The following is an 18,322-nucleotide window of genomic DNA, read 5'->3' as shown; positions in this document are numbered from 1 at the left end:
AGCTACTTATGAAAATTACCTATAAAGCGATATTTCAATCATATGCAATTAAACGTAATGTAAATTAAAGTAAAAATATTATAAGCGGTATGACAGAAAGAACACAATATAAATTATTTTTGAATAACATAAGTGCCATTGAAAACATCGTTCTTCCATAAAAGTAATTATCGATAATTGCACAACCCTAAATTGATTTCGACAATAGAATTTTTTAAAAATTTGAATTTAGTACTCGAACGTTATAGGCAATAGATTGAATGGCGGTGCTCATGCGCCACTCCACGGGGGGTTGATTCTATAACATCGCGCACGCGCCAGAATGAATTTTTCATTCAAGCGTTGTTAGGAAAAAAATGTTTTTTTTTTTTTTTTTAAATAATATACTAGCTATGTATTATATATCCGTGCAAGTTATTTAGTCTATAATCTTTTTCAATTCTGCCTATGTAAGGCAATAATACATTATCAAATCAAAATAAAATGTTCGCAAAATTTGTACAATTAACGCTAAATAAAACAGTTATATTCATGTATAACTAAGCGAGTTTTCTAACGCAAAAAATATTCTTATCATACAAATTTCAACTTTTTGTTATACACTAATATATTGTTATAAATTGAATGTATATCGAACACAAAATACGTGTAAATATTATTTATCACAACGCTTGTATTTGTCAAATAATTAGATTATATTTAAATAAGTAATAATTGATGGTATAGAATGATTTTAATCGATAAAAAATCGCCATAATCCCTGTCCGGTTTATGCGTTTATTTACAATAGAATGCTAGAACAATATTACTCAATTATAAACTCGATATTTCATTTGTTTTTTTTTTTTCATTTCTATCATACACAACTATTTATATAAATTCGTGTTACATTCTTGATATCCTTTTACGAGGCATATTTATATAGTCGCAGCTAAAGCTTCGCTATAACAACTAGAGGATTACGGTATTAACTTTATCTAACGACTTTTTTTTAACACTGTTTGTATAGAGTTTGAAAAATCAGTTTAGACAACTATAAAATATTTTTATTAAAACCTAACGAAACTTTTCGTTTGGGTCATAATTTATTATTCGAAATTAAATTCTATTTTCAAAAATTCTATATCGTTTAAAATAAAATTGGCTTTGAATTTTGAGATAAAAACTGTCTCGCACTTATCCCAGCTGTAACCTCGTTACAGAACGATAAATGAAACGTAATTGGTAGGAAATTACGCAATAAATTGGAGGTTATTATTGAATTTAATGTCAAATTAATCGTAAGGCCCCTCTAACCATCTGTCGCGTCTGCCCCCCGCTGTCGATGCTTGATCAACAATGAATTTTATTATGTTATTTGTTATGTTTTAAGTGCATTTGTTAACAGTAAAGATCAAAGCAGCCGACGTTTTGACTTAGCGAAGTATGCGTACATGCGATATAGCTTTGATTACTTCATACATACAAACACATACGTACATTTTTAGATAGTAAAACAAAATAAAAATGAAAAACATTCATCGAGTTACCATTCATAAAAATATAGTTTGAAATTTGTAATTAATTAAAAAAAAATCAAAGGGCAAAATGATGTGTAATTCGAAATATTTTTATCTTACTCTAATTATAGAAATATTTATTGCATCGAACATTCGAGAGCGATGAAGCGTTGCGGTACTAAAAACCTGAATCAGTCGTTAAGAGCATCATTAATATCCTAGTTTCGGCGAGCGGGCGAAACGAAGGAAGTTAATCAAATTTTGTTAGCTACGAACACCCGATAATACTCCCTCTCATTCGTATGAATATATGTCCGTTCAATTAATTTTTCTCACTCGCTTGCGGGCCCGTTCACGTATCGAGTCGCTCGCGACACCCGAGAGCGCGTCTGCATAATACATCGCTGTACGCTGTTACTGTACGTCGGACTTTAATTATATATCTGCTACAATTTTGCCTTTTTTCGAGTATTTTTCACAATTCGTCTCCCCAACACCCCTCCCGGTCACCCTACCGAACGGCCGCAGAAAAAAACGCGTCGTGCGTGTGTGTATCCGATGGCTCTCGGCCGTTGGGACAGTCATTACACGCGCCGCCCCGCGTCCGCGGAGCCGCCGTAGACGGCCGTCTTGAGAGCTGATCCGCTACGAAACAATTAACGGTGATAACGAACGCCGGAGTCGCCGAACAAAAATACACTTAGACATTTTAATGCAATTAAGCTTGTAGAATACGACTGCGAGAGTCCGATAAGCCCCGCTCAACTTTTCCTGTAACAGGCTGTTATTTCACGATTTAAAATCGGTTCTCAACCCGTTAATGACGCGAGTACAAGTGCAGATCGGCGGCTCCGTTCGGCCGCGGACCAATCTATTTAATAACCCCCGCCGGTGACACCCCGCCCGGCGGCCATCGCCAATTTTAACCCCCCACGTACCCCCTAGCACCCGCCCTGAAAAAAATCCGGAGCGTTTTAAAATTAATGAGTAAAAATCTACACACACACCCATGAGGATGACTACGCGTGTGTGCCGGTTCGCCAATAATACCCACTTTGCGGACCAAATAATGACGTGTAATGGTGTTCGCGGGCGCCGATGGTATCTAGCGCGAGCCTGTCCGCTTCAGACGGAATCCGTGATCGCCTAGCCTTTTCCATTAGGAGCAACTATCCGAGAAAAAAATCGAGTACAAATTGAAAATTCGTCGGTTCGGGCGCGCTAATTCCGAGCGAAGCGGCGCCGCGGCGCGAAGCGAACGCAGTTAGATAACATTTGTAGAGGCGAGGGGAGAGCGGGGTGTCACCCCTACGCAACGCCGTTTTTATTTTGGCCGGCCTTTGCCCCCTTACCCCCTTCGTTCGTCCAACTTCATCTGAATAATTACTGATTTTTTCGTGTACCGCTGATTATTTCGAATGTTATTTGCTGGTGATAATTTTTCCGCCGCGCCGTTTGTCCGTTTCGGCTTGCCCGCACAATATTCCCTCCTTCGTACATAAATGTATTAACTGCGGCGATCTTCAACACATTTATGTTATTCCGTCGTACACTGATGGACTAGAATTACAAAAAAGAATAAGCTTTATTATGTACAATTTAGATCTATTTTCATCAGCATGTACGAACAAATAATACTAATAAATACAAAAATAGCGCACCATGTATTCATATTTTGGAATTCAAAGCTAACGTACAATAAGCATGTTTTCTATTGCTAAAAATATTAAATGGAAGTTAAATTTTAATTTCAAGCAAAATGTCAACAGCGCGTATGTTCTATAAACTAAAAATTATACTAATTAATTAAGAGTGATTAATTAAAAATGCAATGTCACGAGACTAATCGTAAATGAATATTGCATTCATAGTATTTATTATTAGCAATTCGGAGATTACTCACATAAATTATATTATACGAATATATAATTATATAATATAACCATTCATTTAGTATAGGACTTTTTAAAAGTCGTTACGCAAAATTAAAACTCGCCTCGTAAAAGATAACTAACATGTTCACTTAAACAAGGCATTAAAATAAATAATTAAAACACTCCGTCTAATATCTAAGATTTTTTTTTTATAATTAAAATTAGAACGAAACGCCGAGACGGGTTTTGTAATTGAACACAATTAAAACGCTAATCGAAAACTCTAATTATTATGCTTATTCGACAAGTGACAAGTCGGGCCGATGGCGATCGCTTTGGCAAGGATTTCGGAGGGACCACCCACTACCCACCGGGGCCGCATTTTTTCCAGCCACCACCGAAGGGGTTGATTTTTTAAACTGATGACGCGCTTTCATTCTGCGCTGTGCAACTTGGCGCGCGGTTGTATGTGTGCCGGCCGTTGATAAATAAATAGAAAAAAAAATAAAAAAATATATGTGCGCGCTTTGTCGATAGTGTCCGTGTTACTTTTTCGCCGCGGTATCTCTTGTCTATGGTTCCGCTTCGCTCTGGCCTCGAAAAAGAACTTTTGATGAACAATACAACTTCTACGTAAAGCAAAGTGTTAGAAAATAGTCAGTGAATTAAAAGTGTCGGACGATCGCGTTTTGCTTAACGATATATTAATACGTTTTTAAATAATAAATAAACTAATAATTATAATAATTAATTGTTTTTAAAATACGGTTAATTAATAACTAATTTTTAATATCTAAGTCGTTTGATATGGTGATAAAGAAACGGACGTTTACATTGGACGAGTAAGTTTGTACGAAGTTTTGCGAAGTTCGAATAAGTTGCGGCGACGGCTATTTTACACTTTCACATACCAAAGGATGATATATGGGACTATAGTGTAGTAAAGAAGTATTCGTTTTAAATAAAGTGAACAATTGCTGAAGGTTTGGGGAGAATGACATTGTCTTTCGTAAGTATTTCGTAAAATTGTTATCATTAGAAAACGACAATCAAAAATATTATTATAATTTAATATTTTAAGGATAACGATTCACATAAAAACTTTTTTGGTTATATTGTATTAATACATTCGTTAAAGGTCATACGTTTAATTTAAAAAAAAAAAAGAACAAGTTTATAATTACAAAATTGCTTGAAAATATAAAAATTAACGCTAAGACGTAATGTTTAACCTTAATTATATCCATTATATATGTTCTTTGTACTATAAATAATTATGCATATTAAATATAATCAACTATATCCTTATTTAATTTATCAAGGCCGATATTTAATTACCTTTCAATAATTCATATCGTATATTATTTATAATTTTATAAACAATAATTACTGCTTAAGCTAGGCTCGACTCTTGGCTTTTTCTGCGTACGAGTTAGTATGATTTACGCCTAGTTGTGCCCTTCGGTTTCGTCGAATTATCGGCTTAAAAATACATGTCCTTTACATTTTAATAACAATGATATTTATTTGTACAACAACGCTCGAAATTTAAATCAAAATGTACTATTATTCAAATAGACTTTGATTCGTTATTTAAAAAGATTATAAATATAAAATAGACACTTTAATGTAGACTTTAACGAGAAGACCCAACAAGAATCTCAGTAGTAACTCTTTACACTAATTAATGAAATATGTATGTAAAAATATACGCTAATGTATACCTATGTATTCGTGGCCGAAAATTGAACGATGCTAATTTATAATCATAGCGTTACGTTAGGTATATATTATGTCCATATTCTCACTCAGTAAACAAGCAACGAAACGTAAATGTCTTGATAAAAACAACCTTATTAAATAAATAATTAGTTCGAAAAGTGTCTCCTACATACATAACACGTAACTAAAATTATTAATCACAATCCTCTGGATAACATTTTTAAGTAATATGCAAATCATGAATATTTTAAAAATATTCACAATTCAAAGTTAAATTATTAATAGAATCATTAATATGATAGATTTATTGTACATTAGAATCGTATATATGATTTGAAAATATCTCTTAACAAATCGTACGTTACCGTTTTTATATAAATGTATTGCCTTGAGGTAATTTGATAAACTGTTTTTAATGACTTGTTAATAACTACAGACAACCGATGTGGCCTTTCGAGATATAACTATCGAAATTGATTTTATTATATAAACAATAAAAGCACGCGGCTTTGTCCAATTGATATACATATTATTCTGTTAGTATCAAATATGTACACCCAGTATAAATGAAAGAAAAAATCGAATTTAAATATTCAAAACGTTCCTTTTAAATAAATCGATCAAGAGTATTACTGTCTCTTAATATGAACTCTGCCAACTCATGTAACAAAACAGAATATTGATATACGCGCGATCTAAGTTGGCCGGTCAGATGTTAGGTACAAGTTACAAAAAGGCGAAATACGAACGGTGAAAAGGCAAGGATGCTATATACGCATACTCGGCAAAAATTACATACGTAAATAATATTTATATTACTGTTTCACTTATGTGAATGTTTTTCGATGAGACTTTCTAATAATTGAGAAAAATATATAAAACAAAAAAAAAATGTCGTGAAATATCTTGATTATAATAAAAATAAATTATTTAGTTCATATGAATCGTCATTTCACTGGAACTAAATAATATTACATGACTGTTTTTAATTACGTCGGTTCATTGTGGCATTAGTAATTTTTTTTTCCTATATCAATTTATATTCATCGAAACATTTCATTTAACTGTAATAAATCCTATTAAATTAAATTATAAATTTTCGTTTGTTTATCGTTAGTTTAATCGATAAATATCTAGTCAGAAATTCACGGTAAGATTATATATTATACTAGTTGCCTGCCTCGACTTCGTACAATTCAAATGATACTTAAATCGATCATAAGACAAACCGAACGCAGCGCCATTTACCCTAAAAAAAATAATAATAAAGGTAAACATAAACATAAAAAAAGTCATCAATATTGGTCCAACCATCTTGCAGTTCGGTGACACAATCAATATTAAAAATTATCATTATAATCATAAACGTAGTTTTATTAGCTATTGAATTAAAAAAATAACTTCTGCTTCTTATTTCTCGGTTCTCCTTAAATCAGCACCCGCAGTCTCCCCTCTGTACTCCTTGATAGATCTAAGCCTGAAATTGTAATGTGTGCGATTCAAATCAAGGAAAACCTAGATCGATATTAAACTCTCTCGTGCATTTATTACGATTATTATAATATAAATTACTAACGTGTACGACACAATTTAAATTTCAATACGTTTTGACCTTTATTTTAAAAATGTGTCTCGAAGTGCACTAATTTAACGTTTCGTAATTTAATTAAATATATTAAATATTACGGAAGCGCTTGTCTTTCACAATAATTAAAGTCTAGACCAAGGTCCAATTAATTAGCCTAACCAACTCTGAAAGTCGCCAGTTTTTATAACGATTATAATTTGAATTCTGCATCTCATTAATTACTCCGTCTTATTATATAATATTTATTACTGTTACTTATATATTTGAATTTAGTCAACATTTATCTATAGAAAAATATATTTGCAGGTATTTATGTAAATAAAAAAATCTGTCAGTCGCTAATGCTAAATTCAGAAATATATAAATCAAACTACGAGAATTGTTAAAATGATCTTATCTTTATAATTAAATAGGTTTCTTTATCGAATAATTATGATGTCTTAACCGGATTGCTATGTTGGATATTCTCAACGGATACTACGTCATAGATATTATTGTATTGCACATGTGTTATTACGGGGTCATCTAATGTATGGCAATCTGCCATGCATTAGCAGCCTGTAAATTTCCCACTGCTGGGCTAAAGACCTCCTCTCCCTTTTAGGAGAAGGTTTGGAGCATATTCCACCACGCTGCTCCAATACGGGTTGGCGGAATACACATGTGGTTTCCTCAGGTTTCCTCACGATGTTTTCCTTCACCGCCGAGCACGAGATGAATTAAGCACATGAAAATACAATGGTGCCTGTCTGGGTTTGAACCCGAAATTATCGGTTAAGATGCACGCGTTTTAACCACTGGGCCATCTCGCCAACCAATCTGCCGTGAGCAATCTGCTGAAAAATCAGGAACACTGTAACATTATCGACTTTCTAACCCTTATTTGCTACCTTGAAATCAGGATAACCTTTTAACTTATAGTGTAGCAATGCAGGAATCGAACTCAGAAATTCATCCAACCAATCAGCGAGCCACTAAACAAACGAGGAAATCGAATCATCTTAGAGAAAGATATTTTTATCATTTAATAAAAAACTCGTTTAAACCAATTACTTTTAATCGATGGTATACTGTTACCCATTAACGAGTAGACACTAACAGCGAATTATCCTATAAAGCAATTTTTCAGCTATATCTTATATTGTGATCAAACAATTATGAGATTAGAATCGACTGTACTATCATAGAATTTACATAGTTACCTTATGTACTCATGTATATAATATAATATACAATTATAATCTATAAAAATACTGGCGGCTTTAACCGCGCGAAATTTGTAAAAATTTATAGAACACAAACATTTACGACTCATTTTACCCCCTCGAGGAGTGAATTAAAAAACTATGTCTATGCCTATGTCCTTTCACGGAACTCAAACTATCCCCATACGAAATTTAATCTAAATCGGTAAAGTGGTTTAAGCGTAAAGCGGTAGCATTTTAGTAGGGACATGTACAAACTCTTATACTCACACTCGAATGCTATATATCTTTTTATAATACAATATTACGTAAAATTTTCCTATGATTTGTAAATGATAAAAATAAAATAAGTCAGTCAGAAAGAACCTTATTGATGGAGTCTGTTATAAATAGCTTGCTGGTGGTATTATTTACCGACAAGCCAGTTTGCTTGTTGCCAGGTTTGCCCTATAATTTAGAACGACGAGATTTAACCCAACCGATTTTTTTTGAAGCTTATGCCTTGTGGGAGTAGTATCTCTCAACAGCAGCTTTACTACTGTGAATTTCCGAAAACTTCATATGAAGTGGTATTGTTTATCTTTGTGTACAAAATATATTTATATATAATAATAATATTTTTTTTAAAGATATCCCTAAACTATGAGTATAAATTAAGAAATCCTTTGTATGTCCAGCAGGCGGAGTCGGACCGTGAAAGCGGCGCGAGTTCGCCGGAGGGCGGCGGTGGTCGCGCGCAGCTAGCCGAGCCGCGCACGCCGTCACCGCGCGCGCGCACGCCCCACCAACCACACTTGAATGGCTCCAGTGAGTTCGTAAAACTGATTTATTTACTTACTAATCATAATTTATATATTAACAATCAACTTATAGTTAACGTCCAAACCTATATTACAACAAAAAAAAAACTTTATTTATATATTTTTTAATATTAAATAAAGCTTCTTATAACTATTTTATACAAAGTTTAACATAATTTAAATTAAAAATCAATTCCTATTTTGATTAATATTTTTATACGTAGCCAAAATTTTTAAAATAACTTGTATAAGATATAATCAAATGCATTGCCACTTAATGATTCCATCCTCCACAGTGGCATCAATGTTTCAAAACCTTCAGAACCTGGCCAACATGCAGCAGAGCATGCCCATGTCCCAGCAACAGATGTCTCAACAGATGTCACAGTTGGCCGCCAACCTCCAAGGCCTCACGTCCATGCCATCCAACCCCGTCATCAACTCACCACTGAACTTGAGTGTTAGCGCGCCAGGTAAAATAATACGACAAGTTTAAAATCTATCAATTTCTACAACGTATATAACTTCGTGTCACGAGTACTATATATTCTATTATATTAAGTGGCCTATTATATATTCTAGGTTCGCGTCATGTCCAAATTATACATAAATAATTAGGTTATAACCTTTAAGAATACATGAATTGACTATAATTAAACAGCGCTTGGAAACTTATTATTTAATTCCTTGAACACAAAACCGTTCACCGCTCACCTTTTCAATTATAGACCGCTTCGGGTCACGTATCTAATTCGTCTTTTTCAGCACATTACCATTCTCGACGGACGGTCATTCGTCGTTTAGGAGGGTAGACGACTAATTAGACGAAATGGGATAATCAGAGAGACACGGTTTATGCATTAAAATTGCTCTTAAGTCGAAAATCACTTCCATAATTAGGTGATTACCGAAACCAATCGATTAATGAATCCGAGATAGCGGCTTCTCTAGACCGATCGTTATACCTCAGTCGTAATGGGTAAAAAACGTATTTAAATAATGAGAATAATTACTATATTTTTTCACGAACGCACGGATGTAGCGTCTGTTGCGGGTATCATTAACAGTTTTATTGTCTTAATAGACCTTATTATACATTTTTTTCGGTTCTTAATTGATGCGCCGTAGAAAAGAGCATTTATTATAAAATGTGAAATGTCATGGTTTAAATGAATAGGTTATGTTAATGCTGGATTTAACGGGCTTGTAAGGCGTAGAGATAATGTTTTAGATTTTTGTGAGACCGTTTTGTTCGCGGTAAATTAGTCTTGCTCGGTTGCCGATGGATTTTGTGTAATTTTCTATCGTTATTATCATGACGGTGTGAAGGGGTTTTTTTAAGTGACTATATTATTTTATTGTTTCTAATTATAGGTAGAAAGTATTATGATACACGATTGTTTCGTGAGTAACGAACTGTTGCTATGACGAATGTTAGATCCTAAAGCAAATAGTCTACCTTTATTATATTTTTTATTACCGATGGTTAAGTGAAATATAAAAGTTTACAAAGATAACTTGACATTATGAAAATCAATTTAAAAATGATTATTATTATAACTATTCCAGTAAAGTTTTTAAATTATTAACGGGTTTACATATTGGGTTTATATTTAATTAAATATTTTATAATGACACGTACCGTAACCGTAATAATCTTTATATTAAAAATAGTTGAAAAATAATATTAGTCGTAATTATTTTTTAGTAATATAAAAAGTGATGACAAGAAAAAAAAATCTAATTGGAATCCATCAATCATATGGAAACATGTTATAGTGTATTATTATTTCCTAGGTATGGGCTCACCTAATCCAGTCGGCAATAACAACATGCTGCCGCCAGCTATGCCATCGCCAATGCCACAACTCATCTTGGCTTCAGGTCAGCTCGTCCAAGGAATACAAGGCGCCCAGCTATTGATACCTACATCTCAAGGTATGGAAAACTAGAAACAAATATTCAGATACATAATGATCAAGTAGATAGATCCCTATAAGTATATTAAGTTTTACAGTAATTATAAATATATGTATTTTTTAAACCAGGACTAGCAACACAGACCATCCTAACGATTCCGGTAAACCACGTCAACTCAAACGATCAAATGGTGAATCTAGCGTTGAATAACGGCCAAGTTGTTTCAACGTCCCTAGCCAACCTCCAAGCAATGGCCCAACCTCACCAGTTACTGAACTCCAATCCGCAACAGACGTCAAACATACGGCCAAACATGTTGAACCCAACGCTATCGAATGCTCTACTAAATCAGGGCTTGCCAAATTTCTTGTCAAATGGTGCCGCCAACGCCCAGGAGCTATTACAGGCGTTGCAGCAGCCGCAAGCGAATCACAACCTTCTCCAGACGGTCCAACAGAACAATATGCCTCAACAAATGCAAGGCAGAAGATCCTCGTCACCAAGACCCGATAGACATTATAAGGAGAGAGAAAACTTTGAGCGGTTCGCAGGAGGCTCTAGGGAAAGGAATGAAAGGGATAATTCTGGATCATCAGCGCTTAACAGTATTAATAGGTAAGTTATATTTATTTAATTTAATTATTTTCATGGCATGCGACCTGAATCTTAAAGGGCATCTTTGGGCATGATTTTGTATTGAAATCTGAATTATATATAACACATATATTTATCCACCAACATACAATGCAATCGAATGTTGAAATATGCCAACATTAACATAAGAGGATAATCTCTTCTCTCCAAATTAGGGACACAATTTGCCCAGCAGTGATAAATTTACGAGCTGTTACTTACTTTCTGCTTTTAGTAAATATAATAAGTCCTAATAAATACGTATCAACTTCCGTATGTAAAAAATAATTTTATAAGAAACTTTTCTTAATTAATAATAGCTCCTAATTAATAATATCTTAGTATAGTTAGTTATATGTACGGAGAACGATTGTTAGTTGACCATCGAAAACTTTTGCATGCAAACTTTAATATGAATTTGATACGTGGAGCTGCCCCGAGATTTTAGTGGCTTCTGTTCGCTGAAGGTAGCACCGACAAATGCAAAATTTGAGCATTAAATTTTCCCACTAGAAATCAGATATGCAAACCTTACTGGCTCTTGATAATTATTTCAAATTAGTTACTTGGCGGTTCCGTATAAAATATAATTTCTCATCGATAATGTTTTATTAATGATGATTTTGCGCAGGTCCGTTTGAATAGTTGCGATCCACTGCTTATATTTAATACCGCTAAACAGCAGTAATAAGTGCTTACTACTTTGTTGCGGTTGAATGAGGCAGTAATACGACAGGCACAAGAGACGTCATATAAAAATTCCCAATACGGTAGCTCATTGGCGATGGAAGGAATGGTTAATATTTCTTTACGACATCAATGTCTGGTGGTCACTTTTTATCATTGGGGTCCTATTTTCCGTTCTATCTAATTATTTTGTAAAATAAAAATTCAATAATAACTTTTAATTAACACGAGTTAGTTATTAATCGTCGTATTAATTAGATGGTTATTTTTATGACATAAATGAACGTGTCCAATGTCAATGCGAGAACTCAAGTAAGTGGAATAATATTATAGAAATGTATGAAACACAAAAAAATTTAACTTATAGTTATAAATAGTCAGAAACAAAAAAAAAATGATATGCGAGTTTAGTTATAAAACTGCAACACATTTTTTAAATTTTGTTTTATAAAAGTTTTAATGGAATACATTCGCTAACTTTTTTTTGTGATGAAGATAAATTAGGTATTGAGTATTCTTATGAGAATTTCAACAAAATTCCATATTAGTTGATGCGTATTAATAAAATAAATGGAATTAGTTACCACCGTCCTTTCTTGTAATTATAAATAGTTAATTATCTTATTTTCGTATTCGATTAGTTTCTGCCCGCGAGTTCACCCGCATGTGATAGGTAGTAATGTACCCTGTGACAACGTACGCAGACGTATGAGGACAACAATCAAACTCGCTTGTGCATTAATATCTAATATTAGTTATGATGCTTCAATTTACTTATTGCTTCTTTATATATAAAACCTCTTTATACGCCCTCTCGTTCAATTGTTTTGGACATTATGAATTTACTCTAAAAAGACTTTAACGTGCCATAATAGTTGTCACTTTACTATGTAGATTCAATAGCTTTTCTAATATAAATAAACAGAGCTAAACTAAGTAAGATAGCAAAAAATTATCATAACAATCGTATGATTTGAAAAAAATGTTTACGAACAATATCGAAACAATTCTGTGTAATTATTCCAAATGTAAATAATATTTCAAAACTCGACACAATAGCAAGAAAAGTAATTTCATTAAAAAAATATTATACCAGTTTCACTTCACATACAGTATCTATTTCAATGTGTCGTCGTAAATGAATTGATATATTGACAGACGATACTATAGGTGGCCTTAATAATATGTTAATGCAATTTTTTTTATCTCATTTATAATAAAAACGATCAGGATATTTTAACTTTTTTACGCGGAGCGTTCGTGGAACACAATCGTGGAATGCGTTCATATTTTTATCTGTAATAATAAAACACGAATGTATTACACGGCTATTACGACGTATAGTTTTTAAGCATTCTTATAAATGCAATTGATTAGGAAGAGTTTTCTTTTTTAAGTGAAACTTCTTTGTATTCGTTGTGGTTTGCAACTCGAGGAAACGAAAATACGTCACGACAAAAATTATGCATATGTTTGTGATGTACTATTTTTACATTTTGTGATTCCTTAAATCAAAATCTTACAAAAATTTTATGTTGTATGTAATATATTAATTAGAATAAATTGTGGTGTATACTTTATCTTATTATTATGGTAAAATTTTCGTACGTATTATTAATTATCGACTAAATAATGTCATATAAAATCAGGATTACCTAATATAAATTTATTTTCTGATTTCAACATTCGTAATCAAGAATATTATTTATTAACGATACTTATCAACTGAAAATTAATTTCAATAATCAAAAATCCACGATTCTATCAAGAACATAATCTTGTATCGATGTTTTTTTAAACTCATCTCGTACAGCAATTTCTATTAATTAGATCTTGATGTTCATTGTGTCAGAAGCGATCAGTTACTCTTTTTATAATTAAACGTTCCCTATTACATATTACTATCATTACTATTAATAGGAAACCGCTATTCTTTTGTATGTCAATTTAATTTTTAATATAATTCAATGAATTGTGAATGAATTATGATTCGATACAGAGCTGATATTTTTATAAAGAAAATAAGAGTTACAATTTTTTTTTATATTTATTAATAGGGAAATAATTTAATTCAGTCAGTATAAATAAAATTAAAAAAAAATTAAAGCTAATGGTTAAAGATAATGAATATAAGGTTTTATTTAAAAGCTCCTTCGTCTGGAACCAATTCTGGATGTAGAAGTAGATAATTCATACATTTATAATCGGAACTGAATATGCACGTAAAATTTAAACTCCGTGTGATAAGAGAGGGAACCAAGTTCACCTTACAAGAATAGACGTATTCACAGACTACGTATAAACTAACAAACAAACATTAGGAGTAAAATAAAAGACTGTAAAAATTTGTTACTTATGGTAGCGTAATTAAGCCGCGAGTGCGATTATGTTGTGCGGATGACGGATATATATAATGGTATAAAATAAAATATCACCGCCCTTGAGGGATTAAGCGTTATAACACCAAAGTCAGCCTGAGCCAATGACAAATGTTGGTTGTAATTACGTGACAATGAGTGCAATTAGTTTCTCGTCTGTGTACGTTACTAATCAACGGTTTGTGTTGGAATGGCCAAGTAGGGTACAGTTAGATGGAATTTGAGAGCTGAACTGTGTGTATCGCTTTTGAGCATTTGCCAAAACTATTATCTAAATACTGTAATGCCGTTTTTATATATATATATATTTTAAGCAAGTTTGAAATTATTCTTGAAAAAAATATTATTAATATTAAGCATGGTGATGATGTTCTCCTGACTGATGATGCCTGACTGAAAATTCTTAATGTGGATACTTATCCACATTAAGAATTTTCACTTGACTTCAAGTGCGTGGGAAATATTCAAATGTTTATATGTGTGCACAGCTAGTAGTCTGATAGTAAGGCGACGCAGGATCAACGGCTTTTCGTGCTTTGCGAGGCACGGGAATATAACCATATATGGAATATAACCACTTACTTTGACTTTGACTTAGAGTCTAAGGTTATACTTTGAGTAAGTTTCCGGTCATTCAAGCGGTAACACTACATTTTTTTTGCACATGAAAATATGAGCTTGGAGCTAGTGTAATTTAAGGCATCAATTATGATGAATGAAATTCGATTTCACAGAACCAATTGATAAATTAAAACAAGGAAATAAAAATAATAATAAATGAATAGAAATATATTTATCCAAGTCAATTAGGAATGATATTGCTATAACTGGTAAGTCATCTAATTATTTCGAAAGCTTATAAACAAAGAAACCAATTATATTCAATAAAAACACGCAATATTAATGTACTGAATCGCCAAAATATATTACCGTACCGAATTTATACTACACAATAATATTTTTTTAATTAAATTTATCCAATACTCGAAATCATCTTTCAATGATTTAAGTATTTTAATGATTCGTAATCATTAAACATCGACGCCATTGCATTATTTATTATGTTTCTAATTTCATTCCATTCAGTTTGAATGATAAATGAACATCGTGCAATGACAGTATTAGCATTTTAATTCATTTGAAATAAAAAGGTACGGATACCGATCTTATCGGGGAGGGGTGAGGTCCCTTGCTTATTACACGTCATTACAGAACACGATGTTATAATTACAATGATATCGTATTATGACTGAAAATACATTAAAAAATGTATTTCGCTATGATTAAAGTGTTTTGAAATGAATGAATTGAATGACATCGTTACGTGAAATAATGATAATATTTGAATTAAGAAGGCAAGGAAGACTTGATATTGTTCATTTAGTTCTTTTAATTTTATCATTCCCTAGTCCACAGCTTCCATGCGCATTGCTTATATAGCTCTTTGGATGTTTTTTTTTTTTAAATATTTAAGTTAATATAAGTGTAAATAATGCAAACGTATAACAACAAGTAATCAGTATATCAGTATAACTATACAAGTTCATTAAATTTACTCGCTGATTAACTATTTTCTATAATACTAACTGCAAAGGAAAATATTGATTCCAAGATCATTCTTAAATTAATAGGTATGTATAAATAAATCATGTCATATATGTAATTAAAAAAAAAACCTACGTAATACACAATACAAAAGATAAAACAACTAAAGCATAATTAAAGTATTCAATGACGCTAGTATTTGAAGTAAAACGTTACCGTATTAAATTAATATTATTAATTTAATTTATTTAATAATCACGTACACGAAAAACGTATAAAATACAGAATTTTTTAAAAATAAGCTCTCAACAAGTTTCCGATTCCGCAAAGTCAATACATTCTTCCTGAGGCAACAACGTATTTAAGTCTATAATAAGATTCCGCTGATATTTTTAACATTGCCAATTAATAAATAAATATTTCATAATAAAAAAAAATTAATTTATGAAGCATATGACACAATACAAGATTATATATATAATAAAAATGAGGTTCGTTTTCCAAGATATATTTTAATTGTATTTTTATTAACATACCTGCAATATTTTATTGGTACAAGATAGTAACTATTGAATTTTTTACAGTTCTTTTACAGTTTTGCCGCCACATTCTACATTCTACTGGTAGATTACATTTATAAAACATTTAAAAAGTGTTCGTAAGAGCTTATTTCAATGAAGTATATTTTTATATTTGATATTTAGAAAAAAAAATCTTGGATTTCTTCATAAACATATTTTTAGTAGCAGTCAAGAGCTTGGAATCTAGCTGATTTAAGACTCTCCTCGAGTAGCACACAGCCGTTAGTCCTTCGCCTGTCCTATCGGGACTCTTCGGTCGTGGCAATATAGGAGAGTTGGAATAGTTGGTGTACCTTTGTTGTATACACACTGGGAAATATAAGATTCTCCGCGCAATTCTCCGATGACAATGACCGCGGCCGGAATACGTCAAAAGTACTTCATCATCTTCAATATATATAATTATTATATCGAAAACGTCCTCAAGTATCTTATATTAAATATTTATAACGAGGAAAATCCAGCGCACATCTATAATCTACCTTAATGAGATATTTTATGCTAATTATGGACAGGATGTTCCAACACAGCGTTGTTATAATTACATAACATCGTTCGAGAACCTCGTGAACAATTTTCTGGTGTTGCCCGCGCGGAAAAATTAAAATACGGTTGTCGTTTACGACATCTTGATTTTCACAAATGTTTATTTATTAACTAACAATCCGTCCCGGTTATGCGCGGGCTAAATAAATCCAAAAATGAATAAGAGCAAAATATAAAAAAAAAAATTTGATTTTATTGCGCCAAGAATTCCAGAACCTTCACAGTACAACTCACCAAATTTTCAGCTTCATCATATCAATGGTTTCGGATTGCATTGATATAAACATAGAAACTTTCATTTCAATTTATACGCATTTTGTAATAAAGTAAAGAATACATGGACGATCAAGCCAAGCAGATTGACAGAATAATTTAAAAGTGATTTAAGTGTAAACTAAAATCGAAGTGAGATCAAGCCAGATAATCACTACAAGACACACATAGCTTACCTATATAAGTCGCTGTTTTCGATACGTGCGTACAAACCTTTACATTGCATAATTAAAAGTATCAATATAATAATAACTGAACTCGTAATAGGCCGTGACGCCATATTCCCTTAATGACGAAAATATCCAAACTTTTACGCGAAGTTAGTTTGCAATTATACCCAAAGATGTATTTATAATTTTCTTAATTGTATTATTATTGGAACAACAAGTTTTTTTTTTAGATTCTGCCAAATGGCGTTGAGGCAAATGTCCAACAGTGGAAAGTTTGCTTATAAATAATAAGGATGCGTGGGAACTGTTAGCGTTTTTCACGAACGTGTTCTACCCGTTTCGAATTTATACCTCTGCTGATCTCTAACTGAACAGCACGAAAGTCAAAATGATTCATATATTATCACTTATATATATTTAAGTGTACGAAAAAATAGTTATTGACGTAAACGGACATTCGCAATATGTTTGACGGAGGTTTGAATGTGAACATATAATTAGGTACGCTCAAGGCATTAAGTATTCCAGCGTATAATTACCTTAGCGCCCGTGACGCGTCTAATCCGAGTAATAGTGATAAATAGATCCTATGCGATATCGCGTTTGAATATATTAGAGTTTACGATGCGGTGCTTAGTAATGCTGCTGCCACACTGTAGTTATAAAATGTTTTAAAACTTTATCTAACACTATAACATATGTTAAACGCTTCCAGACTGTTGATAACGTTGTAACATTGTTGTGTGACATTTTATAACCATCAGTTTGGATCTATTTTCGGAAGAGATTAGTTTAATAACATTATTGTTACATTACATGACAACATTTGCTACAATTTATGACTAAATGTTAACTGACAAGTATAAAAATATAATTTCATAACGGTAGTGTGGCAGCATCA

General features: G+C 32.3%; 1 protein-coding gene across 5 annotated transcripts in view; it reads left to right on the top strand.

The window, feature by feature from the left end:
* LOC125068257 (POU domain, class 6, transcription factor 2) overlaps positions 1-18,322 on the top strand; it is a 143,208-nt gene that overhangs the window by 99,665 nt on the left and 25,221 nt on the right. For 4 of the 5 annotated variants that reach the window (XM_047677344.1, XM_047677347.1, XM_047677346.1 and 1 more), the window contains 4 exons: positions 8,566-8,695; positions 8,985-9,161; positions 10,486-10,626; positions 10,737-11,223. In XM_047677344.1, the coding sequence (XP_047533300.1) occupies positions 8,566-8,695; positions 8,985-9,161; positions 10,486-10,626; positions 10,737-11,223 (935 nt within the window). The remainder of the gene's footprint in view (positions 1-8,565; positions 8,696-8,984; positions 9,162-10,485; positions 10,627-10,736; positions 11,224-18,322) is intronic. The other variant, XM_047677345.1, reaches the window with a different exon arrangement.

Source organism: Vanessa atalanta, chromosome 13 (genome assembly GCF_905147765.1).
Source record: "Vanessa atalanta chromosome 13, ilVanAtal1.2, whole genome shotgun sequence".
Taxonomy (NCBI): Eukaryota; Metazoa; Arthropoda; class Insecta; order Lepidoptera; family Nymphalidae; genus Vanessa; species Vanessa atalanta.
This window is presented reverse-complemented; position numbering and strand designations above follow the sequence as displayed.